Here is a 27,642-nt window from a genome sequence, read left to right as displayed (position 1 = left end):
CGCCGGCGACCGAGAGCCGGTTGCTGGGCCACCCGCGCGCCATGCCGGTGGTCAAAAAGGAGCTCCCAGGACGCGAGGACCTGGCCCTAGCCCTGGCCACCTTCCACCCGACCCTGGCCGCGATGCCTCTGCCTCCGCTGCCGGGCTACTTGGCCCCGCTGCCCGCCGCGGCAGCTCTGCCCCCGGCCGCCTCGCTGCCGGCCTCTGCTGCAGGCTATGAAGCACTGTTGGCTCCACCACTCCGGCCTCGCACGCCTACCTTAGCCTGCAGGAGGCCACGCCGCACCTCCACCTGCCCCGAGACCCACTAGCCCTCTAGCTCCTCTCGGCAGGCAGGCCGCGGACTTCCAGCCGCTGCTGGACAACGGTGAGCATCGAGGTGGAGTGCGGCGCCAACCGTGCTCTGCTCTAGGTACGGAAACTTTGCCAGGGCAGCAAAGGCCCGTCCATCCGCCACCGCGGCGAGTGGCTCACACCCAACGAGTTCGTCAGCGGCTGTGAGACGGCCAAGGACTGGAAGCGCAGCATCCGCCACAAAGGTGTGGCTGCCGAGGGGGCGCAAGCCGCTGTCCCTCTCCTTCGCTACTTGGGACCCGCGGGTCCGAGCCCTTCTCTCTGCCACTGGGGAGACTTGGTTTTGGCCCAGAGAGGGCGCTGCACCTCCAGAGCTGCGGCAGGGACCCACACACACCCCGCCTGCCCCCGCACGGTTGCTTCAGTGGACACCGCAGAGCGACCTCGGTCTCCACTGTCCTCCCAGTACGGGCCACAGAGTGCTGGGGTCCCGAGCTACGCAGGAGCGGGCGCTCCCTCAGCTCGGCAGGTCTTTGTGAAGCCCCTGGGCCTTCAGGCCCAGAGGAAGTTTACAGGAAGTCGGGAGACGTGTTGGGAGGGACGCCTTCCCTCCCCAGGCTCGGAGCCACTGGTTCCCGCTCGAGTGGAGAGGTGCACGTGCGGCCGGGTGCGAGTGCACACTGGTTGGGGCTGCGCGGGTAGGTGGGGCCGCGGGAGTGGGGCGGGGCGTGGGCGCGGGGAGCTGGAACAGTGTCAGCGAGACCTGGAGCAGCCCGTTTGGATGGTGACTCCAAAGGTGCGACAATACACCATTGGGGGCCAGATTGGGGCCACCTGATAAGCGCGGTGAGGGTCTTGGGAAGTTTGGGACCCGGTAGCGTTTGGTTTAGGAGTTCAGGCTGCACAATGGCTGCCCTTTCCTGCGTTGGGGACTGACGCAGGCCTGGGTCGCGACCGCACTGCCGCTCACCAGTTCCCCAGCTCGACCTTCCACTGCCTGGCCACAGTTCGGGCGGGACCGGCTAAGAGAGGGTGGGGCAGGAGGAGGGGCGCCAGGGCTGAGAGAAAGCCGCCCTCCACCAGGGGAGGGCCTCGCCCAGGATTTGAGTTTCAGAGCCCAGCAGATCCCCTTTTCGTCCGCGAGGGTGGGGCGGGCAGCAGGCTCTGAAGTTGGACGACAGTGGGTTTGGAAGGTTGGTGTGCCTTGCATACACCTTCCGGGAGTGGGGACTGGCTTTGCGGGTGACTGCGCCCCAGAGGCTCCATCTATGCCCTGACTGCCGCTCACCAGCTGTGCTTGGCTCTCCTCACAAGAAAAAGTCTGAAGACGCTTATGTCCAAGGGAATTCTGCAGGTGTATCCTCCAATCTGCGACTGCCCGGGCTGTCGAATATCTCGCCTGTGGTGAGACCTGGGAATAAGCTGGGTTGGGGTGTCTGGACTCCCCTGAGAACCTGGTGATCTCTAAGATTGGGAGTCCTAACTTCAGCCCTCTGGGCAGGCTGGAGGGAATCCTCCCAGGGCAGGTGGGGTGGGTGGGGTTGCTTTGTGCTGTTCCAGACCGTCCCTGGGAATGGGTGGGAATCCTGGGTCACAGGATCCTCTCCTGTTTGGATGAAGGGCGGGTCCTGCCTGTTCTTGAGCAGCCTCCCTCATGGGTGTCTTGGAGCTACTACTCCAGCCTTCAAGGTTCCAGGGTCTTCCCACTGTTATTGTCAATCATTGGGCCTGGGGACTTCCCTGTCCCAGGTCTGGAGATCACCAAGTCATCTGGCTCAGCAGAGAGAGGTGCTGGGTGCTGGGGCAGGACACTTTTGAGGTGTTAACACTCTTTTAACAGTGTTAGCTGGCCAGGTTGCACATCTGGGTTATCCCCAGGCTTGAGCCTGTGTGGTGTGTGTCTTGGTGCTCCTAATGTTGAAGAGCTGCCCTGCAAGGTTCTGGACCTCGGAGGGTCCATGACATGGAGCCTGGCTGGGGCAGGGTCTTTTCCTGTAGGTGTCCAGAGAGCAGGAACCCCACCCAGGGTAGACAATCTCTGGCCTCCCCACTGGCCTGGGGAGCAGGTATGAGACTCCAGGCAGTGAGGAGTAGAGGGTTGATCTGAAAAGGAAATTGCCTCTAGAGAGGAAGCTCCCCCTGTGGGGTACCTCTAGAGACATGGGGGGTGGAGGCTGCTGTTCCTAGGTCCACCCAGCAGTCCCCTCTTACAGGAAGGAGCAGGAGGGGTGGAGGTACCAGTGGTCCTGAGAGGGCCCAGGCTGCCACCTTGGGTTTATTAACTTTGACCGGGTGGTGGGGCATCCTGGCTTCCCCGTGGGCTCTGCAGGGTGCACGCTGAGCAGGCTGGGAAACCTTGGACACATGGATGCTGGCAGGGGAAGGAGAGCCACAGGCCCAGCCCACACCTGGTCTGCCAGTCACAGCCTCAAGCCGCCCGCCCTACACACTTGAGTCTACAGGAGCACAGGGCACCTGTACAAGAGCTCCCCAAGCAGGTGTGCAGAAACACCTTTTGCTTGCTGTCACATACCTACTGGGCAAAAGATTGAAGTCCCTCTCCATCGTGGCACCCCTTCAGGCAGCTGGAACTGGACGGGATCCTCTGGGTGCCCACCTCAGACTAGTCTGGGTTCTCTTTTCTGTTTGGATGGGAGTGCCCCACAGTTTCCAACTTGCCACCCCTGAGGCCTGCCACAAGAGAGGGGCAGAGGGTGGCCTGAGCTCAACATCTGCCATCACCTCAAGTGGCAATCTGAAGCTCAGAGAGGGATGGAGCTGCTGCCCTTCTGAAGCTCCCTGGTTCCTGCCCTGAGTGAAGGGCGCTTCAGACCTGGGCCTGCCTGCCTCTCTGTGCCTGGCCGCTTCCTTGGAGGTATCTCCATGGATCCCCTTTCTAGCCCCAACCTGTTGGTGCACAGAGGCTGTCTCCACCCACCCTTGTGGCCAGTTTCAAAGGTGTGTGCACTTCATGGTCACAGATACTCCAGGGGTAGAGCATGGTGTGCATGTGACTGTGCATGCTGGAACCCACTCTCACCATTTCAGAAGGGGTCAATTATTGGTTAGGAGCCAGGTTCTCAAATCTGTTGAGCAGTGGGGAGCTAAGTCTCCGATGTATGGGGGGGGCATGTGTTCCCCATCCTTGGGCAGGGTTAGAGTGGCCATCTGGGTTCTCAGCATGCTCCCCCATAGAGTTCCCCCCAAGAGCCACCCCAGACCTAACCTTCCAGGGTGCTTTCAGGGCATACCAGGAACTGGAAGATCCTGTGCCCAGCTCTGTGCCTCTTGGGGCTAAGACTGGCATATAGCCTGGGCTCCTTCCCAGCCAGCCGGTCCTGGCCCCCTTCCAAGTAGCAGTCTTATAGACTCTGTGTCCCCCTCTTCTCTTCCCACAGATGAGAGGCAGAGAGATGTTTACTCCTAGTCTGGGTTCTACTTTCTGTTTGGATGGGAGTATTTCTGCCACAAAAGAGGGGAAGCAGGTGGCTTTGAGAAAATACCCCTTTTCTTTTCATGAGAGTATTTCACCTAAGGCTGAAAGGTGACTGAAGAGAAGGGCAGAGCTCATCTCCAGATGCCTGCCACTGGGCTTTGGCAGGCTGGACAAGGCAGAGCCATGGGACAAGGGGTGTTGAAAATGATACCAAACCTATGGATTGACAGAGGCCAAGGCATAGGTGGGCACTCACCACTGCCGTCTCCCTGCGCTCTGCTGTCACTGGACCCTGTCATCCTGTGGGCTGGCCCTGAAAACCCATTGGCCCCATGCCACTGTGCCCTTATATTGCTGGGTCTATTTCATTCACCATGTTACAGAGGGAAGCAGGGTGTCCTGGGCAGACCCCAGCAGATGTGTGAGGGCAGGTGTGGGGGATACTGTGGCTCCCAGAGCTGGGGGAGGGAGCACTGAGCTGGGCAGAGCCAGTCATCCTGAGATGATGTGGTGCTGAATCTGAAGAGAAGTGTCCTTGCAAAGACAGGACTCCATGCAGCAGCCCACCTCAGGATCCTGGATGACCTGGGGCAGGGACCCTCCTTGACCCCTTCCTCACTAAGCTCATGGGTGTGGTGAGGATCAACTCTTTCTGGCAATGGGAGGACTGAACAGGAGAGGAAAGTAGATACTCTGAAAGCCCATGCAGCCTCTGAGCCAGCAGCCTCTTAACCAAGTAAGAAAAAACCTCTGTACACTGGAAAATAATCAATGACTTTTTTTCTTTTCCCTGGGGCAGCAGGACCTGGAGCCAGGAAGGGTAGAGAAATGCCAGGACTAGGGCCACACACTCATGTCCACTGCTCTGTGCAGAAATGTGTGAGCTGGGTGCAGAGCTCCAAGCTTGAGCATACACAGCACCACGCACTTACACATGGTGCAGGGGGGACGCTGAGGACAGAAATGAACCATCAGGGCTGGGGAACAAAGGGTCGGGGCTGTCAGTGCTCTCGGGTGGCCTGTGGCTCCCAGGCCTGCAGATTGCAAGGGACCAGCAGTCTCAGACAGACTTCCCCTGAGCTGGGCTCTTCATGGTGCTAACAAAATAGCAAAGAGGCACTGGGGCTGCCGCTCAGTGGCAGAGTGTTTTGTGAGGCCCTAGTTTCACCAGCACTGCAAAAGAAAAAGAAAAGTGACTTTGCTTGTTGATATTGCTGTAAGTTTTCAGGACTGACAGAGGAGATGGGATGTCAGCCAGACACGTTGAGAGGGACCTGCTCCCTGACTGCACACCCACCAGGACCATCCCCATGATCCCTGCCCCAGGCTGTATGCACAATCCCAGAAGACTCTGGGGACCCAGGGAAGGAGTTGAGGGTCATAGCTCAGGCATCCCCAGGGCTCCCTGCCACAGGGTGGGCACCCACACTCAGGCTGGGCAGGTAGAACAGCCCACACTCTGCTGTCCTCACAGGCTGTGCCTGCAGCAATGAGGTCTGTGGGCCTTGGCCCAGGCCCAGGAGGCTGATGTCTAGCTCAGCCTTAATGTTCTCCTCCTCCTGCCCAGAGCCCGGGGTGGCTGGCGGACAAAAGGACAGTGGCCCTGCCCCCTGCACGCTCCTGAAAAAGGAACGGAACCCCAGCTTTTCTGCCAGTGATGGTGACAGTGATGGAGGTGGCCCAGCCTGTGGACGGCAGCCAGGCTTGAAGCAGGAGGATGATCCGCACATCCGGATCATGAAGAGAAGGTACTTACTCCAGATCTGGGCCGGGAGGCTCAGGCTCCTGTGGAAGGGGGCACCAAGACCAGAAGTCTTCTGGAATGCTGCTGTGGGGCGGGGGTACAGGCAGAGGCTGTCCTCTCTCCTGAACTGGCGCCCGGGCACCTTGTTCTGCCTCAGCCATGCCGTGGTCACTTCTGGGTAGAGGTTGGCCAGCAGAGAGACACAAGGTCCAGTACCCACCTGGGCTGACACCCACAACCTCCCAGAAATTTGTTTCCTGATATGGGCCTCGTCCTGCCAGCACTTAGAAGTGGGGTGTCTGTGAGTAAGGATGTTGGGGGCTGTGGTACCTGGTGTTGCCCAGGGCTGTTCAGCCTGCTCCTCCTCCTCATCCCTGGGAGGCCAGAGCATCTCAAGCCCTGGGTTTGTTCAGTGGAAGTTGCCACCAGGTTGAACTGTGCATGAGGTGCCGCCCTCATGACTGCCCTGGCTTCTGGCTGGTGGGATGTTAAGAGTCAGTCCCACACCCCGCTGCTGTCTCTGTGCCAGTAGTGGAGCCACTGACCATCTTTTCTCTCCCAGTAGAGTCCACACCCACTGGGATGTGAACATCTCCTTCTGAGAGACATCTTGCAGATAGGAGCCTGGCTTGGGCAGGGGCAGCTGTTGCCATTTCTCCTTGGTCCCACCCACCCTGCCTCCCTCCTCTACCCATGGTATTTTGTCTTGTCCTCTGTCCCAGTCAGTGTGAGCCAGTGTGGGCCATGCAGTTGCCAGGCTGGTTTGGATGTGTGTCCTTACGTGGCCTGGAAGGTAGGTGGCATGGTGCCCAACTGAGATCAGGAGGCCTATCTCAGCCAAGTGCAGACTTGTGCCAGGCCTCAACAGCATGGGCAGGGTTCTAGACAGCCCACCCGTGGAGACAAAGCATGCTATGACCCTCACCACTGGACTGTCCATTGGAGCCCAACAGCTCTAAGATGAGGCTGTGATTTTCACCTCTCACCCTCCCAGAGACCCACCAGGAGGGAGAATGGTGATGTGTGAGCAGGTTCTTGAAGGATGCATAGGAGTTCACTGGGAAAAGGTGGTCTGCAAAGCTGTGGAGGGATGAAGGATGGGATGAAAGGGAGGAGAATGGGAACTTGGCAGGTCTGGCTCAGTGGGATGCTAAGAGGTCTGTACCTTAGCCGCTGGACCAGTTGGGCTTTGTTCTCCAAGCTGAGCCAGCCACAGAAAGTTCCTGAGCAGGGAGTGACCAGGTCTGTGTTTTGGAAAGATCCTTCTGGGGACCCTGGCAGGTTGGGGTTTCCTCACATGGATTTGGGTTATGGAAACAGGCTGGGGCCTGTGAACCCAAGACATAGAGGATAAAAAAGAAGCCCCCAAGAGGAGGTAAGGTGTCAGGGACCCAGTTCCTGCTCCCAAGGGGCAGGGGCTGGTTTCTGGTTATTGGGGCCAAGTTTTTCCCCAGGGCTTCGAAGGGAGCACCACAGGAAGGCCTGATGGGGAGCAGTGGGCACCAAGGGCAGGGAAAGCCTCTTGGGACTCAAGCTGTGGGTGCCTGGCCTCCCCAGCCCAGCTGCAGGAAGGCAGCTTGTCCTAGATCTCTGCCAGAGGTGTCATTATTTATGTCTTCAGGAACGTCTGGATCCTGGAGCTGAATTACAATAAAAACATCTTTAAACTTATTTCCACCTCATTTTGGAGTTGCCAGCTCATCTGATCATTTTTATGAACCGCCATGAACATTGATGACATTTTATGAGCCTTTTACTCTGGACGCTACAGGATAAATTTGCCAGCAAGACCTACAGGGAAACCCAATGGCTGTGCCTCCCCTCCGGACCTGCACCTCCTTGGGGTACACCTGGCCTTGGGGTGCGGGGAGGCCCCAGGAGTCCCATGCTGAGTTCTCACCAGTACTGGCTGCTGCAGCCTGGGCTGTGCCTGGGAGGAAGCAGGCCTGCATTAGTGGAGACCCTGGTCCCACAGAGGATCCAGAGGGGCAAGGATGACTTTCTGAATTTCATTAAAGGGAAGGTTACAGTTCTGGAGAAGAGCACACCCCAGAAGACTAACAGCCCATCATATCCCGTCTGCTAACAGCCCCCAGTGTCTGGACAAGGAGGGCTGTGGACCGCCAGCTGCCTCACACCGGGTCACCAACTGTGTTTGTCCCATCCCGACTGTCTGTCCATCCCCATTGTCTGTCACTCTTCACTGGTCTGTCTGTCTCTTGCATCTGTCTGTCCTCTTCGTCCTTCTGACCAGTCCTGCTGGGGATGCCTGCTGCTGGCTGCAAGCAGAGGCCCAGGGCCCTCTGCCCTGTGATGCCCCTGCAGCCTGGCTGGCAAGAAGGGCCTTCTAGGTCCCTGACCCTCTAGGGCCCCCAGCTGGTGAAGGCTACATGAGAGTTGGGGTGGGGAGGCCCTCAGGGGGGAGTCGGGTCTCACCCTTCTCCTGGCCTCTTCACAACACTCCCTGCAGCCTTCCTGACCATGCCCCAGTCTCCTCCCCACGTGCCACAGCAGCCTGCTGAGGCCTTGCCTGTGTGTAGTGGCCCCACACTGTGAAGACAGGTGCAGAGCTCTCAACTCTCCAGCCTGTGTGTGAGTCTCTTGGCATTTTTTTTTAAATGAACCCAGCATAATTTGTTCAGTGAGTAACTGAGTGACCAGAACAGGTTTCCAGGACTGGCCCATCTTGGGACCTGAGAAATGAACCCCCAAGGCAGGGACTTGGGTGTGGAATGCAAGGGCAGGTCCTGTCTAGCCAAGGGTGGCCCCCATCGGCCTGCACCTCAAGAGCCCAGGTAACCCCCAAGTGAGACAGAGCCAATCGCTGTCATTGAGGCCGGTCCCAGATGCAGGTGCTGCTGGGGGTCCAGGCCAGGGCTCACAGGAAATTACTGTGCTCACCTCTCCAGTCCCTGGAAGCAAGAAGTGTCCGGTGCACTGTGGGGAGCAGCTCCATGGCAGCTGCAGCCCTGTACCCGGCCATCCCAGGCCCCTTCCCCATGCTGAGGACAGCAGTTCTCTCCAACATCCCAAATCAGTGAGGATGATGGGGGATGAGCCTCGTGAGATTAATCCCATAAAGTACTTACTCCCTACCTGCCTCCCACCTTCATGGGGTGGGGGAAAACCTACATCTGGGTCTCTTAGGAGTTCTGGGGCCGCCCCGGGGTATCTGGTGCTGAAACTGATCTGCTTAGGGCCTGGCCCTGGATTAGCCTGGCTCCTGCCAGCCCAGGCTGGGGGCTATTTAATAAGGTTCAGGGTCGGTTCCTAGGTCACTGTGAGGAGGCTCTGCTAGTGTCAGTGCTGCTGAAGAGGCTGCTCCACCACAGGTGGGCCCGGAGGGCACTGCTGGGGGCACTGGGCTTCCCTGTCCCTGCTCTGGCTGGCCTTGACTTCCTGTCCCCTCCTTCCCTGTTGATGGGGTTGCTCACATAACCCCAGGGTGCCCCACTTTCTCCTCCCTCTTCTCTCTGGGGCTGTGGGTGAGGGCTCAGCAGGAGGGAGAAGGGACAAAGAATCACATGTAGGGTGATTCCAAGGCCAGGCCTGGGTCCACCCTGGGTGCACCCTGGGGATCACAGGTGTCTTGAGCCAGCCAGGGCAGATCTTTTTATCTATGGGACTTTGGTCTGAACCTCAGTTTCCTGATTTGGAGAAATGAGGGCCCCAAGAGGGTGTTGCAAGTTTTAACCAAAGTGGCACGTGCCAGGTGCTTGCTTCAGAGCTGGCAGCACATGGGTGACAGTGTGCCCTCTATATGTCTGTCCTGTGAGACAGCAGGCCGTCCTGTCCTCCCTCTGAGGCAGGGAGCCGAGCACAGCACTGCCTCTCTGGAGAGAGGAAGGTGGGAGGGGCTGCTCTGGCTCTGCACAGACCAGCTGGGTGCTGGAGTGGGGTCCAGGTGCCACTCTCTGCTTTCTCTTGGCCTGCCTGCTGAGTGTGCGTAGGTGTGGCATCCCAAGCCCAAGCACACATCACCACGCTCAGTGCACGCTGTCCTCAGCCCCAAGCACCCTTGTACTCATGCTCATCAGGTTGCACTGCCAAGGTTCATGGCTCCATCCTCTGTCTTGCTCTGCTGCAGCCAGGACATTGACCTTCCCACACTCATATCCAGTGTGCACCGAAGCCGTCACCTTGTTATGCCCAAGCACCAGAGCTGCTGTGAATTCCAGAGAGGCAGTGTGGAGGTTGGCTTGGGACCCACAGGTGAGGAAGCCCCTGGGTCCTGAGGGCGATGATGGGGCTGCCAGGGCCACAGCAGCTCTGCCTAGGGACAGCCACCCTCCCTGTGTCTGTTCAGAAGCTCTGGAAGCCTTGGCGGGCAGCCAGGGAGGCCAGCAGAGGAGGCGGGAGGTGTGAGGCCGGCTGTCCCGTGGGGCTCTATGTGATGGTAATTGTGTTAATCTCAGCCAGTCAGGCAGACTGGTGGCCAAGGGCGGCGCCAGCATGGCTGCTGCTGGGGTGGGCTTGGAGTTTCGAGGCCAGCCACCCCCTCCTCACAAGACAGGCACAGGCAAAGACCTTCCAGAGCTCACCTCCCACCAATGCCCACCTCCCACCAAACCCACAGGGCATGTCGGCCTGGTCCTGCTTTTCAGGGGTCCTGGGAGGGAAAGGGCCCATCCCCTGCATCCTGGACCACTTCAGGTAGGCCAAGAGGGCGCTGGCCCAGGAGCTTCCAGGGCCACCAAGGAGATCTGGTTCCTGGAGGCAACAGGAACTCAGAGGGAGAGAGCAGCTTGGGGACCCAGGCAGTCTCCCACGGAGCAGGTCATGAGGGGTTGCAAGATGCCACCACCGAGAGTGGGCACAACTTGACCTCAGGGGCCTTGTCACATGGACCCTGGACAGGATTGTTTCTGACAATGGCTACTGCTCTGGGAAAGCAGGGTGGGCATCACCCACCACCCTGAATACTCCCAACAGAGCCCCCATGAGCCCAGAAGGCCCTTGTGGATGGGGTGGAGGTTGCTTCTGGAGCTGCTTTGGAGGTGGCTGAGCAAGAGGCTGGTAAAATCTAATTGCCCCATCGATCGGGCGGAGCCAAGGGAGACCCTCAGTGATTGAGATGTTCTGAGGCAGCAGGCCCTCTCCTGTCTATGGACAACCTCCTCAGGTACACAGACCTGCATGTTCCCTGTGTGTCTCCTGCAGGGCTTGCTCACCCTGCCAGGTAGCCCTCCGCACTCTACAGTGAGTGCAGGTCACATGCTGTGCATAGCAGCCAGGATGCTGTGTGTGTGTGTGCGTGTGTGTGTGTGTGTGTGTGTGTGCGCATGCGCGTGCACCTGCCAGATCTACAGCTCCCCGTGGGCTTCCTCTGGGCCCTCCAGGGGTCTTTACCTGTCACCATGTCTACTTCCTTCCTGTGGCCCAAGAGGGTGTCCCTCGAGCCAAAGCTTCCTGGGCCCTGGACAGGAAGGATCCCAGAGGACTGAGGAGCTCAGCGCAGGTCTTGTGACTTTGAGGTCCACCCCTGGTACGTGTGTCTGCCTCCTGTCACTGCCTACATCAGGTGTGACTCTGAGCTTATGCAGTCTCCTCAAGGCAGCTACAAGGCTGGGTCTCACTGCGGGGCACTCCAACCCCAGTATCACCTCCCTCAAGCTGTGACTCTCAAGCTCCCCAGAAGCAGAGAAGCCCAGCAAGGAGGTGGGAGTCGCCACTGTTGAAACAGGGAACAGACTGCAGAGGTTACCCTTGCTGACCCCTGAGCATGTACAGGGAGCAGGAGATGGGTAGCAGGTGTGGAGAGAGGCTGCAAGACCCACTCCCTGCCTGGTGCGCTCAGGGTGCCCTCCGGGTGCCCTCCTGCTTGCTGGACTCTGACATGCAGCTCGTGATGCCCATGTGCACCTGAGTGCCCTCCATCTGTCCTACAGGGTCTGTCTGACCTGACCCCTCATGCAGGCAGTGGGGACTGCCTCCTGTCTTTGGGGCAGGGCTTGGGGCCAGCCAGCTAGACCAGTGGCAGTGAGGTGGCTGAGATCAATAAGTTATTAGCACCATTCTGTCAGCTGTAATGTGGAGATTGATCAATGCTCTGGCTGCCACCGCACTTTCCTAGCCTGATAAAAATGACAGATTAAAGGAATAAGGAAAAGGAATTAGGCTCCTGAGCTGACAGCAGGGCTTCCTGGGGGCACAGGTTGGGGACCCCCAAGTACCAAGGTGTCATGAAAGGCTTGAGTTACACAAGGAGCAGCCCTCATCCCCGCCACCCTGGGTCTTCAGAGGCAATAGGGTCTGACCTGGAGGCCAGGATGATGACCTGCTATCAGCAGGGCCCCCTGATGTCAGGGTCCTCAGGAGGAAGCAGAGCTTGGGGGTGCAGGGACAGGTTTGGAGACAGACCTATAGATGTGTGTGGCTTTTATTTTCATTTCATTTTTATAGTACTGGGGATGGAACCCAGGGCTTCTTACATGTGAGGCAAGCACTCTACCAACTGAGCTACATCCCCAGCCCTGTGTGCAGCTTTTGATGTGGAGATGTGATCTGTAGAGGGGATAGTATAGGAATAAACAGACCAGGAGCCAGGAACCTACGGTCTGTGTAGGGCAGGTCAGCTGTCCAGGGGTGACCCTTGGAGTGCAGAGCCTGGCTGGGCAGGTGTGTGCTTGCCAAAGCTGAGTGCAGGAAAGAGGAGGGTCTGGGCTTTTGGTGCAGAGAGGAGGACCCCCCTGAGCACACCCCTGGTGTGGGGAGTGACATGTGCCTTCCTGACTGACTCTCCTCCCCAGCACCTGCACAGCCCACCCCAACCCTGCTCAGAAAGGGAAGGTAGTTCTGTTCTCCAGGAAAAGCTGAGGTGGGCTCATGAGCACACATGGGAATGGACTGGCTGGTCAGGGGCAGCCAGAGACCCGTGGGGACACAGTCACAGTCACGTGTCGCACCCATCACTTCTATTCAAATGCAGCCTGGGGCCCAGGGTCAGGGCTGCCCTGTTTCCTTGCCTTGCTCCATACCTGTCATGATATCCTCCAGCCAGCTGGGCTTACCAGGTGGAAGCCTGGGACCCAGGGCTGGCAAGGCCTTGCCCAGCAGCACCCAGGATGCTTCTGAGTGGAGGGGACTGGGGCTCACTAGACTGAGCTGGGGCAGGGGTGGGTCTTCCCCACCTGGTCTTCCCTGCCTCCTCCTCCAGTCCCTGAGACTAGGTGTGGCTCACTCCACCCTCTTCAGGTGGCTTGCTAGGCAAGAGACTGGGCTGCTCCCCGCACATCACCAGTGACTGCTCTTCAGAGAAGAAGGCCCGAAGCGAGTCTGAGTCTGAGTACCCTCGAGGTGGGAGCCCAACCCAGGGAGGAGGGACAGGTCACTGGAGGAGGAAGCAGTAACTGAGTGCTTGGAAATGTTGTTAGACCTTCCAAAAGGGGCAGGTGTGCACAGAGGAGGGACTTGGGTTTCGTAGCAGGGGTGGAAGGTCTTAGGCTTAGGGTGAGGTGTGCCTTCCCGACTTGCCTCTCCGCCTGGGTAGTATTTCAAGGAAAATCCCCTCCCTATGTGCTACCCCAACGCAGAGACTCTGCTGCTGCCAGAGCTGCGACCCAGCATGGCGCCTGAGGACCACTACCGCCGGCTGGTTTCCGCTCTCAGTGAGGCTGGCAGCTTCGAGGAACCACAGCGTCTCTACCACCTGGGCCTCCCCAGCCATGGTATGTGCCCTCCCCACCTGTGTACACTCTCAGTTGCCTCTCCACCCCAGAAGAGGGTTGGCTGCTGACATCAAGACCAGGATTGGATCTGTCAGTGACCCCCAGCCCTTTGTGGGTAGGCGATGAGGCCTGGCTGCCCCAGGTCTTGTTCCAAGTCCCCACTTTTCATCACATTCTCAGGTTCCCCTCCAGGCATGCACACAGCTTACTCAGGGGTGAGCCCAGGTGAGAGGAAGGGGTAGGGGCTTGAGTAAGCCTACCTGCCCCCTATCCAGGAGACCCTGTGGTCTGTGCCTTCTCCTGACTCCCACAGCAGTTGGTGCACAAATTTAAGTCAGTGGACGCTGACCTGTGGTCACATTGAAATAGTGCCAGATCTTTGTCCTGCATGGGGGGCAAGCCTCCCAGAAAGACAGGACTAAGAGGCAGCTGTGTTTGGCCACCATGGCCTCCTGGATGCCAAGAGAGGCCCAGCTGGAGGCTGGGATGACGCTCTTGCCCCTCTCCACTCACTGGGTCTGCTCTGTCCCTTGTGGTCATAGCCCAGGGAGCAGTCAGATGCCTGGCCAGCTGCACTCTAGCCTCACAGGCTAGGCTCCTGCTAGGTGAACTTGGCTTTTATGGTAGGAGGTGGATGGGGTGTGGTGAAGGGGCAGGATTTCCTCTCCTTGCACAAGGCACCAAGAGTCTGAATAATTCACCAAATGTTAATAATTTAAAAATCTTCCCTTTTAATTGCTTTCCCTGCTCTGCCTGGGGCCGGCTCTGCTGGCCTATGTAGGGGAGGGAGCGTGGTTGCTGCCGCCATGGAGCTGCTGTCAATCATGGTGCGCGCCGCCCAGCCTAGGAGCCCGCTGCAAATAGCTGGGACCGGGGACTGGAGGCCGGGGTGCGGGCCCCGCTGGGATCGATGCAGGCGGCTGCGCGGGCTAGGCTCTGCGGGCTGGCACCCAGCCCAGGGCAGACCCACCCCTGCTTTTCGGGTAATTAATTTATAAACAGAGGCGGCGGCTCAGCCTACGCAAAGGGGAGTGGCGGGGACTTGAAGGCCCGACCCTGGGCAGGAGCACAGTGCATCAAACTACTGCTCGTCCCTGAGTCCAGAGATTGTGGCCGGTGTGCCTGCAAGGATGCGTATGCATGGGCCTGTTGTGGTCTTGCTGGATGCTGACTGTATGCAACCACTGTTGGATGACCGATGTGGACGGATGTTGGCGTATGCTGGTGTGGCCACGTGTACAGGTTCAGTTTCCTGCCTCCCATCTAGGAGGCGGTCACCTGGTGGAGTCTGGAGACCCACTCCTGGAATTGTCACAGTGACCTTCAGGAACAACTCTATGCTCTCATGGATCTGTGCACAGTCCCTCCCCTCAAGGCTCCAGCCTCAGGTTCCACAGCCTTGCGTACCAGCACTGGGCTTTCCTCCCACCTCACGTTCCTTCCAGGTCCTCCTGCAAACCTGTCTCCCCTGCCCTGGGGCTGCTCCTCTGGCCCCAGTGACTGACATCAGGGCTGACACACAGCAGGGATGGTGTGGAAGTGGGCCCCTGGTTCCCTTTCTCCTGGGCTCCCCTGGGCCAGTGTCCTGTGCTCACTAGGATGAGGGGAGAAGACCAGGGAAGGCTGGGGCTCAGGGTCACTGCTGTTGCCCATCCCCTACCCCCCCACCCCCCAGATCTCCTGAGGGTCCGGCAGGAGGTAGCAGCTGCAACTTTGAGGAATCCCAGTGGCCCGGAAGTTCACCTGCCCTCATCCACAGCAGGTCAGCGCCAGAAGCAGGGTCTGGCTCAGCACCGGGAGAACAGGGCTCCAGCTCCAGCTGTTGCCCCTTCCTTCTCAGAGAGGTACTGGGGCTTGGTATCTGACTTCTGCAGGCCCCATAGCCTGCACCTTCCACCCACTTACTCCTCCCCGATTGCAGCTGCACAGTCATGTGGGTATTGCCTGCTTTGGGTTTAGGGTCTGTTGGGCAAAAAGTTCCTGAGGCCGGCTGAGCTGGGTAGAGGCCCAGGAAAACATTTCCGGGGCAATATGTACCTGGGTGCCAAGAACCCTGGGCAGGAATGTGAAGGGTCACTCTTGTTTCTTTGTTGAGCAACTGGGATCCAGCAAAATCCAGGTGCCTCTGGGACAGTGAAGGGGGTTGAGGTTGGGGAAGCAGAAGGCAGAGCGGCTGGAAGTCGAGAGCAGGGAGGCACTCAGGGATGCGCCCCCACCCCCCACCCCCCCCCCCGCAGCGGGCTGTTTCCAGTCAGGCGCACCCCCTGTCCCCCACTGCCAAGCGCAGCGTCTGCAGCTGCCGCTGCCTGCAGATTGTGGCTAATTACGCTTCGTGCCCCTGCAGCGCGGGCCGCTATGGGGTGGGGGTGTGGAGGAGGGCCCCGCCCGGTAATTACCTCTGCAGTCACCACCGCCCTCCGGGTCAGCGCCTCCTCCGAGATTAATTGGCGTCGCCAGCGGGGGCAGCGCTCGACCCAGAGCCATAAGGAGCAGCACATCCAGCGCCCGCAGGGCCAGCAATTAGCAGCGACAGGGATGCGCTTGGAGGTGGTTACAGGAATCCGGGGCGCGGAGGGGGCCGGGCAAGCCGCGCACGCCCCTCAGTCCTGCCTTTCGCAGGGAGCTGTCGCAGCCGCCCCCTTTGCTGTCGCCCCAGAATGCCCCCCACATCGCCCTGGGCTCCCATTTCAGGCCCCCTTTCTTGGGGGTGCCATCGGCTCTGTGCCAGACTCCAGGTAAGGAATAGGCAGGTGTGCACGTCTTTTATGTCCTAAGGGCACGCTCATTGAAACTGGTCCTGTAAGGTCACCCATTAATGTCAAGGATGGACCAAGGTGGTGCAGAGGGCCAATTCATCAGGCCAGCAGCATTTGACCACTTGGCCCTGGTCTGTCCCTTTTCCCCAGGGTACAGCTTCCTGCCCCCCCCCCCAGGTGGAGATGCTCGCCCTGCAGCAGGAGCTCCTGCATAAACAGAACTTGGCCCGGTAGGTGCGGCCAAAGCCAGGAGGGGAGGTGGGTGGCACTAGCGCTCAAGCTGATCCTACTACTCCTGGCCTAGGCTAGAGATGACCGCGGAGCTGCTTCGCCAAAAAGAGCTGGAGAATACACACCAGCCACAGCTGCTGGCGCCTGAAGCGGCCCTGCGTGCCCCAGACAGTACAGAGGAGCTGCATAGGCGCGGGGCCATGCTGGTGCTGAAACATTGCTCTGCGCCGCTTCTGGCCCTGCCTTCACAGGGTCTCTGGTCCGGAGCCTACAACCTCGCCCCGGGAGCTTGCCGGCAGAGCACCGCGGAAGGGGGGCCCTAGTTCTGCCTCAGTTCGGCCCAGCGAATCCAAGGAGATAACAGCATCTGGGCTCTGGGCTCAAGATGTCTCAGAAGAGCCCCCCCAAGGACTCAGATGGAGAGGACCTGGAGATAGCACCGACAGGGGGCTGGGGCTCCACCCCAGGTCAAGCCCTAGGAGGGACCAGCACTGAGGGAAAGGGGCTTCTTTCAGGTTCCACCCTGCCCCTTCCTCTGTCCCTGGGCTTCCCCTTAATCGGTCAGCCCATACTTCCACACAGGTGGGTGTGGAGACCCAGGCCAGCCACCCTTGGAGGTCTTGCATGGGGAGGGAGTGAAAGGCCTCCACAGTCGAAAAATATTAAGTCATGGATTGCATGTCTCTAAGCAACTAAGGCAAGCAAAGGTCAGCAGACAGGTGGGGGTATGGGATGGGAGGAACAAAGCCCTAGTGACACCCACTCACACCTAGGCACCATGGGGGGACTCTTCGCTGATGGGGAGGCAGCCACATCCCCTGAGGACGTCAGCAAGTGGACTGTGGATGATGTCTGCAGCTTCATTGGGGGCTTGTCTGGCTGTGGGGAGTATGCTCTGGTGAGGCAGAGCTGACCTGGGCACACAACAGGCCTGTCACTTGTCCTCCTCTCCCTTCCCTACACCCCTCAGCCCCACCTGCTCCTGCCTCATGCTAGCCCCTGCCCAAAGCAAAAGGGGATTCCTTCATTTGACCACTCCCTGAAAGCTACACAGCCTGCTTACTCTCCCTGGCTGCTCTCTGGGCCTTTGCTGGGCGGGACTGATAGGCCTGACCCTATCCCTTCGCTAGGCATTCAGAGAACAAGGAATTGATGGGGAGACCTTGCCCCTGCTGACAGAGGAGCACCTGCTGATGACTATGGGGCTGAAGCTGGGGCCCGCCCTCAAGATCCAGGCCCAGGTAAGCATGGACAGTGGGCAGAGGGCATAAAGGCTCTTTGAAATCACCCAATGTCCTTGGCAGGCACCCATCCAGGCTTTTCTTTATAGGTGGCCAAGCGCCTGGGCCGAGTTTTCTACATGGCCAGCTTCCCTGTGGCTCTGCCTCTGCAGCCGCCAACCCTGCAGGCTCCTGAACAGGAGCTTACCTCCAGAGTGCAGCCCCTGTCCCCACCAACAGCCAACTCCCCCTATGGGAGGAGCCACCCACCCACTAGCCAAGCCTCACCCAAGCCAGAGAATGGAACAGCAGCAATACTCCCAGGGGCCCCAGATGCCACCCAGTCTCTGTGTTGAGTTGGCCAGCAGGCTGCCCACAGACCCAGCACAGGATGCAGTGGTACCTCCCCCACAGCTTTCTCCCTTTCAGTTTTGGATGCAGAAACACCAAGAATTTTTAAAAGGAAAAAATGTGACTTAAAAGGACTGAATGAGTTTTCAAAAACTTTCTGGGGGTGAGTGCAGAGGTCCACAGACAAACCAAAGACAAAGGAGTAGAGGAACCAGGGAGCCACCTCTCTGGAGCAGGCTGCTGTGACCTGGCAGCAGGACCAGCCTCCTGCATAGGGCTGGCTCTTGCTGCCCAGGTCAGCACAGCTCTTGGTTCATCTGGTCTGTCGTGCTGTGACAATAAAGCCCTGTCCACTGTCTACTGCCCTCCTGCTGCACAGACACTGGCCTCAGGCCCTTTGGGGCACTGCAGGAGACCCTTAGTCCTCCTTCGAGAGCTGCAGATCCTCTAGCTCATCCTGGGGCCCCTGGGCCAGCTGCCACAGCTCACCAGGGTCCAGTCCCACCTCTGCGTCTGGGCCTCCATCTGCAGGGAGAGAAAAGGCTACATAAATTCTGCTTTTTGGGAGGAAGCCAGTCTTGGAGGTTAATCATCACTAATTAATCACAGCATTAATTAATTTATTGGTGCACTATAAGCTGGCTGCTAGAGCCCATGAGAACAGAGCAGCTGGCTGGGCACCCCAAGGAGGAGTGGGCCGGGCTTGGGGCTGCCCTCCCATGGCTCTGTTGCCAGATGGGATTAAGGACCAGATCCCTTGCCCCAAGAACCATTCACCTTCTGAGTTGCTGCTATCCTCCTCATCCTGGTGGTCCTTATCATCTTCTTCCGCTTTGAGCCGCTGCCAAGTTCTCAGGGACCTAGGTGTTTCTGTGAACCGAGAAGAGTCCATGATGAGCCCCCCCACCCAGCAACCACCAGCAGAGGTCCACAGGAGGGTAATCCACAAGCTAGAGGACACCCTTCTCTCCACTTGCAGGTGGAAGATAAAACAGAATAGTTAGACGTAGGCATGCTTAGCAATCAGCAAAGAAAACACTGAGGTGGGGACCCCTCTGGCTGTGAGGTCCCACAGCCATCCACACCCTCCCCATCTCCAGGAGCACATGCTTCAGCAGGGGCAGCCCCCACCTCTCTCCCAAAAGTCTGTGGTCTCCTCATCCTCAGTACTGTCCAGGTCAAAGAGGTCTTTAAATTCCTTCCTGTCCTCATCCTACCTGTCCTCTATCTTCCGACGTTTGATCTCTGGGAAGTTCAGATCTTCTAGCTGGAATAATCAGAACCAGAGGAGTAGGTAGGCATGGGCAGGGGGTTCAGAGAGGCCAACACTATTTCCCTCATAAGCCTCCAGCAGCCCTCAGGAGCACCCTGCTTGGCCACTTGCTACTTGACAACCTTTCTGCTCCCACATCCGTAGCATCCCTCCCAGGACAGCCAGCACCTTGGTGGCATGCTACTCCAAGAAGTAGTCTCTCAAGTCACCCCAACTCATAGCCACAGCCATGCCCAGGGTCAAAATCTAAAGCCCTTCTTGCCTCTTCTACCTGCCTTCCTGAGGTCCACAGGCTGGCCTGTGTGACAAGTATGTGTAGCCACTCCATTCCCTCCAAGGCCCCTACCCTTGGGAGATGCCTGGTTGTGACAACTCCTGACACCACCCCATAGGATCACCACCTCCTCAAACAGCCATAGTCCTCTGATGCCCCACCCACACCACCACCAAAGTCATCCCCATCAAATCTCTGCCTGGTCCTAAAAGTCATGCCAATGTGCAAGATCTGAATCTAGCTGACCCACCCGCTCCCTTGGCACCCCAGATGTACCTGCTCTTTGCCACTGATCTCCAGCTGTATCTTGCGGTCCCTCAGCTTCCGCCAGTGGCTATAGTACCTGGTGAGTGGGGTCCTCTCTTCTCGGGCCTGCTTCTCCCAAGCATCCTAGGGGTGGGGCAGTTCAGAGTCATGTCCCACTACGGGCAAACCTCAAACCCAGCCATTCCCTGACAAGTGCCCTCAAGCAGCACCACCCCCACTCCAGATACCAGTTCCCTACTGACCACTGCAAGCTGATCAGAGACACCAAAAGAGACCCTCTGGCGGTGACTGCGAATGTGCTCTGCATTCTCCTGCACCTTTTCCAACAACTGGCGCATATGCCGGCAGTAGTTGGCCACCTTGTCCTCCCAGAGGAAGGACTTGAGCTGCAGAAGTGGGGGGCAATCAACCCAGCAGGCAGACAGGAAGTCCAGGGCCCATCAAAATCTCATGGCAACTCCAGGGAGGTCCAGAGCCCAAGTGCACACAAGTGGGCAGTGGGCCACAGATGAAATCAGGCTGCTCTCCAGCCTGCCCATCTCTGTAAATAAAGCTCTTCTGGCAACAGTTGCATTCATTCCCTCACATGCAATGAGCTTTCTGTGGCTGCTTTTCTACTGTGGCCAAAGGCCAGTAGCCAGACTGAGAAACCATGCAACCATAAATCCAAGAAACTTATTGAAAATACCTGTTTACCCCTACTCTAGTCCCCTATCCCTGAGACCTTTGAATCCAGCAGCAGAAGCTTCCTGACTGCCAGGCACTCCTATCTGGGACCCAGGCCACTGCAAAGTGCCAAAGAACAGCAAGTGACTATGCATGTGTGCACAACTATGACTGCAGCCTTGCATGCGCATGCACGCACACACACACACACACACACACACAACCTGTCTGGATGGGCCTTAGATGCAGCTCAGTTGTGAGCAGCAGCACTGACCCTCCCCCATGAGAGGTACAGGCCTGAGACAGGGAACAGCAGACAGAGAGCCATACTCTCATGGGAGAAGCAGAGAGAAACCCCCACCCCAGCCCCAGGACCACATAGGAAACCAGTCAGGGACCAGCCCACCCCAGTGTAAAGGCTTCTGCAGGCGGCTGGTCTGGTCCCTGGAAGGCTTAGACAGCCTTTCAATGGACCAACATGATGCTAGTATCCTTGGTGAGCCATCCAGACCTGTCACAACCTGCTGAGTGACTGATAATCTCCTACACCCCCAAGACTAGTACCACACATTGTGGTCCAAGGGGTTCAGCTACAAGGCGGTGCCTGTGTGGAGACCATAAAGGATCAGGCTCTGCTACTAGCCCTGTGAAGCTGGGACAAAGACACCTCCTTTCAGTCCCTGTGTACAAAGGGCACTGAGTCCATTAAAAGATAATCAAAGTCCATCATAAAGCAGGCCCCCAGGGGATTTGGGGAGGGAGCCAACCACTGGGTACACACCTGTAAGACAGCAGGCAGTGCCAATTCAGGGAAGGCAATACTGTGGGCCTGGCCCTGCAGGTATTCTAGCATGAGGTCATACATACAGCTGCTCCACTAGGCCATCCTGAGGCAGCAGGGAAGGACCAAGCTCATCAGGGGATGGGGCCCAGATGCTCAGAGTCCTCCAACTCTGGCTGATGAGTCTGCTCCAGGTCCAGGGTGGGGGCCACAAGGAAGTGTCCACACCTCCCAGCCACACTCAGGCTTATGGGGGCTGGAACTATGAATCCACTGGTCTCCAACCCAGGGAACCAGGAAAGTCCATACACAAATATCATAGGATGGCAGGACCCTCCCATCCACCTCAATGCCCTCTGAGGTCCTGCTGTGACCTCAATGCAGCACAGCCCTAGGCCCATCTACAGAGACTTAGAGGGCAACTCACCCGGTATTCTTTTTCCTGCAAGTTGACATTCGATAGTTTCAGGACTACAGAGAAGTTGATGGGCCTGGAGCTCATGCGGCCGGGTCGTTTGTTGAAGTCCACCTGCTGGAAAACCTACCCCAGCCCATCCCAGTGCTCAGATCTTAGCTCATAAGCCCATCAAGATAAGGGGTGAACAGCCAGAAAGCAGCACACCCCAAAGCCTGCAGACCCCTCCAAACTCTGTTTGCTTTCCAGAGATCTAGCCCCCTTTGCCTCTTCAGTGGATAGGGCAGGACCAGGAGCACTGGCCCTCCCTCAAAGTCAGGGAGGCCATAAAGACCAGTTTCAGAAGGCCAAGAAGGTGCCCTCTATAAAGAGCGCTGCCACTTAATCTACCCTTCCCAACATGCAGCACTGAGGCCTGGGCCTGGCACAGCTTCAACCAGTGTTACAAGGCCAAAGCAACAACAGAAGGACAGAGCACAAGAAGATGGGAGTCTTGGGAGGGTCTGGCAGCTTACCACACCCTCCATACACTACAGGCTGTGCACCCAAGCCTTCCCAAAAAGGGGAGGGAGTGGGCACTGAGCCTGGCCTCTTGGCCTTGATATTCCTCCTCAATTCCTAAGAGACTCAAACCCAAGGCAGTGGAGCCCAGGGTACATGCAGGAGCCTGGAAGGGGAAAGGGGCACAGAATGGAAGCCATGGAGAGACCCCTCATGCACTAGGTCAGGATGCTGGGCAGCTGAGCTGGGCTCCAGATAAAGATTGATCCCAGCAATAAACAATAAAGTGGTTCCTTCTGGGGGAGGCCTGACTCCCAAAGGGAACTGCTCTCAACATCCCTTCCTGCCCTCACATCAGGGGATAGTAGGCCCAGATACCCTGCTCACTTCAGCCTCTTTGATCTGCCTTCTCAACCTACAACTGGGCATGGGAGGCCCCACAAGGTGCAGCTACAATAAACCAAGGCAGGGTCAGTGTTCCAGCACTGTCCAGGATGAAGGATAAAAAGAAACCATGCCACAGCAGTGGAAGAGACTGGGGAGACACCTAGAGCCGGTTGGCAGGGTAGGAGGCCCTCAGTGGGGTGCCAAGGTAGAGAGGCCACAGCAGGGGCAGTTAGGAATCACACCTTGCTGTCACAGGGAAACAGATGTGGCTTCCACAACAGCTTCACAAAGCACAAACAGCAACCTGCCTCAGTGGAAGGGAATGGGAACAAGCATGGGTTCCCTTTCCTTGTGACCTGGAGACAGTGAGTCTTTGAACATCCTGTGGGCTAAGGCCTAGCCTGACACTAACCTGCCCCATCAGAGCAGCACTGATGCTCAAGTGCACATAGTGGTCCAGGCAGGGCCTTGGAAGCTCTGAAACCACAAACCTGGGTTTGAAGCCCAGCTCTCCTGCCTGCTGCAGTCCTGAGCAAATATCTCTGTGACCAGAGTCTGTTCCCTGACTGCATGACATATGACATCTGCCTCCAAGTGGTCTGGATCACATGATATAAAACATGTCAGATACCAGCTCAGAGTTTCCCTGAAAGCAACCCTCAGCCAAGGTCACTATATTGACAGGTCATGGCTGGTGAGATCATACCTCAGCAGAACTGGGAGCAACTTTACAGTGAAACAGCAAACATGGAGGGCTCAGTAAGGTCCAATCCAGAACCCAACTGAACCTCTGAGGACAGGCTGCTGGAGACACAACCCTTGTCACTGGGTGCCTGCCTCCAGTGGGAATTCAGAATGGTAAGCCCATCCTGGCACAGGGCTGCCACAAGGAGAGCCAAAATACCAGTTTCCAGAAGCCATCAATCCCCAGCAAGGCTAAGAGATTGAGCAGGCAAAGAAGCAACAGGCCCAGAGTACACAAGGAGCCAGTTCCCAATAGTTCTGACAGGGCAGCACCAGCATAGAGGACCAAAAAGAGGGGCCCAGAAGGGTGAAGAGTTTCAGGATGGTGAGAGTGGCATGGAGTGTTCAGGGTCAAGATCAACAGAGGAGGAAAGTGAGAGGATCCTTGGATGAAGCCACTTGAAGGCGATCAGAGCCATGGGAAGTGTGGAGAGAGGACATGACCAGAGATTCTGGGCTTGAGGTGGGAAGGGAGGGCATGGAGTCCAGGAGTCCTTAGAGAGGTGCTGATACTGGTATGAGTAGGGAGATGACAGCCCAGTGATCTACTTCTGACAGACAAATCACCCAGAGACTCTGGGCCATGGTGTCTCCATCATAGACTGAAGATCCTCATAAGATCTTCCTCCAAGGGCAGTTTGGTGACAGAGAAGTAGACCCAGGGAGTCATGGGAAGGAAACGTCTCAGAGATATGACTAAAATCATATCTGTGATCCTAGACAAAGTAGGGACTGTGGAAGACCAGGGATGTGGGCAGGGATGAGCCTGGGCTAGCCCCAGAAATACCCAGATTGGGGATGGACAGAAATATAAAGGGAGAGGAATTGAGGTGAAATCTGCTCTAATCCCCAGGGAATTAGGATCAAAGCTGAGCTCAACTGAATGAGGGCCCCTAAGAATAGTACTTCCGAATCCTGGAACCTGTGAATGTATTATGGTCTGTAATCACAGGGACTTTGCCCAGGGGATGATGTTAAGGGCCTGAGATGGAGGATTATCCCAAATTATCTGGATGGTCCAAGGTAGGGGAAAGAAGGAGGTGGGAGGTCAGTATAAGAGAAGGAATGTGAGAATGAAAGGAGATGAGGGAGAGAGAGAGTAGGGAAAGAGAAATAAGAGAAGATGGGAGAGGGAGAGGGAAAGAGAAGAGGAGAGAGGGGAGGGGCAGAGAAAGCCAGAAAAATAGATTTGTAGATGCTGCACAGCTGGCTTTGAAATTATAGGAATGGATCAGGAGTCCAGGGATGTGGTATCCTCTGGGAGCTGGAAAAGGTCAGGCAATGGTCTCTTCCTGAGTCCCAAGAAGGAGCCTGGCCTCCCAACACCTTGGTTCTAGATCCCCAAGATGCATTTTGGACTTCTGACCTCCAGGCCTGTGACAGAATAAATGCATGTTTTTTTGAGCCACTGTAGTGCAGTGATCTATTTCAGCAGCCACAGAAAACTCCCACAGGAGCGGGGCACTCATTGAGACCCCTCCACAGCCCCTGCCCATGGTGACACAGGCATGACCATAGGCCCTGAGCTCCAACCCTGCTAACTTCCATGGTAGATTAAAGATACTGGAGCTCAGGGACTGCATGAGCCGGTAGGGTGGGGCTGGGCCACAGACTCACCATTCATTCATGGTCACAGAGTGGCTGGATCTCTAACCCTGCTAGTCACTGCCTCACAGAGAAAGTCTCAATACAGGACCTAGTTTTACTGCTAATATCCACAACTGAATGAAATACTCCCAATAAATAATGACTTCCCTGTCACCAAAGGAAGATGGCAGGTGACCTTCTGTGCCACACACTTTAAAGAATCACTATGTTCTCAGGCCACAAATTGGTCACCTATGTGTACATCAGAACCCAAGTCCCCTCAGTGCTGAAGCCTTGATAAACCATTTTTCCACCTCTAACTGTGGTACAAGATGCTCTGTCTCATTTCCCTTCAGCAATGTCTTAGAAATTATGAGCACCTATTTCCTTGGACGCACTGGTTCCCTGGGAGTTAGGAGCTCATTGTTGGCAAGTGTCTGAAGTTCTTGGCAGGCCTTTTGTGTAGCAGTTTTCTTTTTATCTTGCTCCTATTTCTCTTTTGTACCTACAACTACCATTGGATAAGGAATTGAAGTGGGCTCTGAATTTAAGAGTTTGGGAAGCCAATGGCATTGGTGTGCCCTGAATTCTGTGGACAGACTTGTTATCAGGAATGGGGGTGGTGAATATGTGTGGGTAGAAGATGAGTTGGGCAAAGAGGATGAGGGGATTCCAGGAGTCCACCCAGAAGAGAGGGGCACAGTTTATTGCCCTTGTTTGATGCAAGTGATAAGCTGTCTGTGAGGGTCAGGGCTTGTGGAACCAAGCCTTCCCAAACTGTTCAGGCCCTGGACTCACCCTCCCTCTGCTGCCCAATCCTGAGAATCTCCCCCTCCCCTTGCTCCTGCCCTGGCTTGAAATTCTGGCTTTGTGGCATGGATGCCTATGGCAGCCACTACAGCACCAAGAGGGGTCCAGCAGGCAAAGCCAGGATAGTAGAGAGGCAGAATGAGCCCTTGTACAGTCCTGGGCCTGTGGTCTAGAATTTCTCCTCAGGGGTTCTCAGTCTGTACATCCGGAAGAAGGGTCAGGAGGAGGAAGGCATTGAGAGAGAGAGAGAGAGAGGGGAGAGAGAGGGGAGAGAGAGAGAGGGGGGAGGGAGAGAGAGAGAGAGAGAGAGAGAGAGAGAGAGAGAGAGAATATGAGTGAGTGTGTGTGTGTGTGTGTGTGTGTGTGTGTAGTGGAGGGAGTATATGAGCAAGTGATACCTACTCCAACCCTGTCATAAGGTTACTGAGGGCCCTAGGTATTTGGTTGTGCCTGGTCAGTGAAGTTCATGCTTCTAGGTACCTAGCCTGGTGGGCCCTGACCTCTGACCTTTAAGCAAGTCTGCCCAACTTTTGGAGCCACCCATGGTATAAGTCCTAAGAACTGTGCACTGTATCTCCTCTCCAGCCCCATGAGAATTCTCTCAGGGGCCAGTCTCTGCACCTTTTAGTGTCCTTGCCCTGTTGCTAGCTGCACCTACACCCTGATCAAGGTCACTAGCATCCTCTTTGTGACCAAATTCTAGATGTTTGCATTTATTCACCACCATTTACTCATTTTTCCATTCATTTCTGGCCTTCAGACCAACTCTGAACCAGACAAATGAAGGAAAGTGATCCTCACCTTGGGTTAAGTGCTTTAAAGGACAGGCAGTCACAGAGCCAGCACTGGAAGCTCAGCCAGCAGGATGGGCACACAGTCCCACACCTCTGCATCTCTCTACATCATCTCTGGAGTACGTGGGTCTGGCTGGGTCCCACTACACTATGTGTTTAGTGCTGAAGTTTCTTCCTTTGTCACTATATTTTAAACATTTTGCACATTTGAAACTATTCTTATTCATCATGCTTTACTAGTGTGTGTGGAATCCCTTCCAGAAAATGCACTATAATTTATTTATTCAAACCTGCATTGCCCTCTTATACTGGCCATAGGCAGTTAGCTGGACTCGAGATGCGTCTCCCCTCTCATATGCATACCCCAGCAAGTTCTCAGCTCTAAGGATGGCCATCTCTGCAGAGGTTGTTTCAGGGCCACTTCTTGCCTACCCTTTTCACATAGCTTCCAGCCTTAGCAGCTAAGTCTAATAGTCTTTCCTATCTCTGGGTGGAATCCATATCCTTGCCCTGGTGTGGGAGGATAGAGACTGAAATGATGGTGGCACTGACCTGCCTTGTTTGATGGCAGTCTGATGCCTTGTTCTGATGGAGGCTTCCCATGGCCCCTGATGACCCTCCTTAGGGTATCCAGACACAGGTAGTGAGGCCAGGAGGCAGGCGCTATTGGTAGACCTTCCTAATTAGCCTTGGGGAACTGCTGAGTGGACGGAAACCAGAGTTCCCAGGTCAGCCCAGTTGGGCCTGGCACACAGTGAGTCCCATTCAGCATTCTGATACATGGACCTGGGTTGATCTGGGATACAGGGGTGTTAAGAGCTGATTTAGTCTCATTCATATAGCCTACCTCATTCCCAGGGGTGCTCTCTGGCCCTTCAGTCAATACCTCAGTGAATGCTGACCAACTCCCTGCCATATGTGGGACCTATACAGCCAAGAAGAGGGTCTTCAACTCCCTGGGCTACTTCCTGCTAGCAGCTCCACATCACTCCTGTACACAGTTGCACTCCACTGGGCATCCAGGACCCCCTAATTCTGTCTATGTGATATCATATCCTTTGTATTGGACATCCAACCCCACAATCTTGGCCTGCCCACTCTACTAATCCCCAAAGACAGATTCATTGTACAAAGTCTGACCTTCTCCCTGTCCATTCCCTTTTATTCCTCATGGCAGGCCTGCCTTATTAGATCACCCCCTCTACTTCCTGGCTCAAGACCACACCCTGCCTACTATCTTATTTTCCACTAAGATGGTATTTTCCACCCCTCCTGCCTAAACCCTCCCAAGGCTACCTCTAAGTGAAGCTTTTTCTCCTTACTTTCAGGGCCTGGGCCTGAAGGTCTCATGTAAGAAGCTTTCTTCCACCTTTGCTGGGGGAAGCTCCAGGTGCTATTTTCTGTCACTCCATTCCGTGTCTCCCAAACAGTCTAACCCTGGCAT

General features: G+C 56.5%; 1 protein-coding gene and 1 pseudogene across 7 annotated transcripts; one reads left to right on the top strand and one right to left on the bottom strand.

The window, feature by feature from the left end:
• LOC144372473 (sterile alpha motif domain-containing protein 11-like) lies at positions 1 to 18,057 on the top strand (annotated as a pseudogene). Its single transcript, XR_013432475.1, has 15 exons — positions 1 to 541; positions 1,586 to 1,695; positions 2,842 to 2,847; positions 5,300 to 5,478; positions 6,040 to 6,084; positions 9,556 to 9,686; positions 12,669 to 12,770; positions 13,007 to 13,141; positions 14,817 to 14,985; positions 15,761 to 15,876; positions 16,048 to 16,127; positions 16,202 to 16,710; positions 16,902 to 17,026; positions 17,259 to 17,369; positions 17,459 to 18,057. The product of XR_013432475.1 is annotated as a sterile alpha motif domain-containing protein 11-like (transcript).
• On the bottom strand, positions 17,839 to 27,642 carry LOC120892380 (nucleolar complex protein 2 homolog). Of its 6 annotated transcripts, none has more exons than XM_078035832.1 (6): positions 27,521 to 27,642; positions 21,388 to 21,501; positions 19,523 to 19,636; positions 18,917 to 18,966; positions 18,477 to 18,569; positions 17,839 to 18,224 (listed from the first exon to the last, which is right to left on the bottom strand). In XM_078035832.1, exons 2-5 carry the CDS (start codon positions 21,460 to 21,462, stop codon positions 18,560 to 18,562), a joined length of 249 nt encoding a protein of 82 aa, XP_077891958.1. In that variant the 5' UTR covers positions 21,463 to 21,501; positions 27,521 to 27,642; the 3' UTR covers positions 17,839 to 18,224; positions 18,477 to 18,559. The 6 variants fall into 6 exon arrangements, 4 of the variants coding, with proteins under 4 accessions (XP_077891958.1, XP_077891954.1, XP_077891955.1 ...); XM_078035828.1 differs by lacking the exon at positions 27,521 to 27,642 and adding an exon at positions 26,751 to 27,514; XR_013432474.1 differs by lacking the exon at positions 21,388 to 21,501 and having other exon boundaries at positions 27,521 to 27,617.

The sequence above is a fragment of the Ictidomys tridecemlineatus genome, unplaced genomic scaffold (genome assembly GCF_052094955.1).
Source record: "Ictidomys tridecemlineatus isolate mIctTri1 unplaced genomic scaffold, mIctTri1.hap1 Scaffold_1084, whole genome shotgun sequence".
Lineage (NCBI taxonomy): Eukaryota > Metazoa > Chordata > Mammalia > Rodentia > Sciuridae > Ictidomys > Ictidomys tridecemlineatus.
This window is presented reverse-complemented; position numbering and strand designations above follow the sequence as displayed.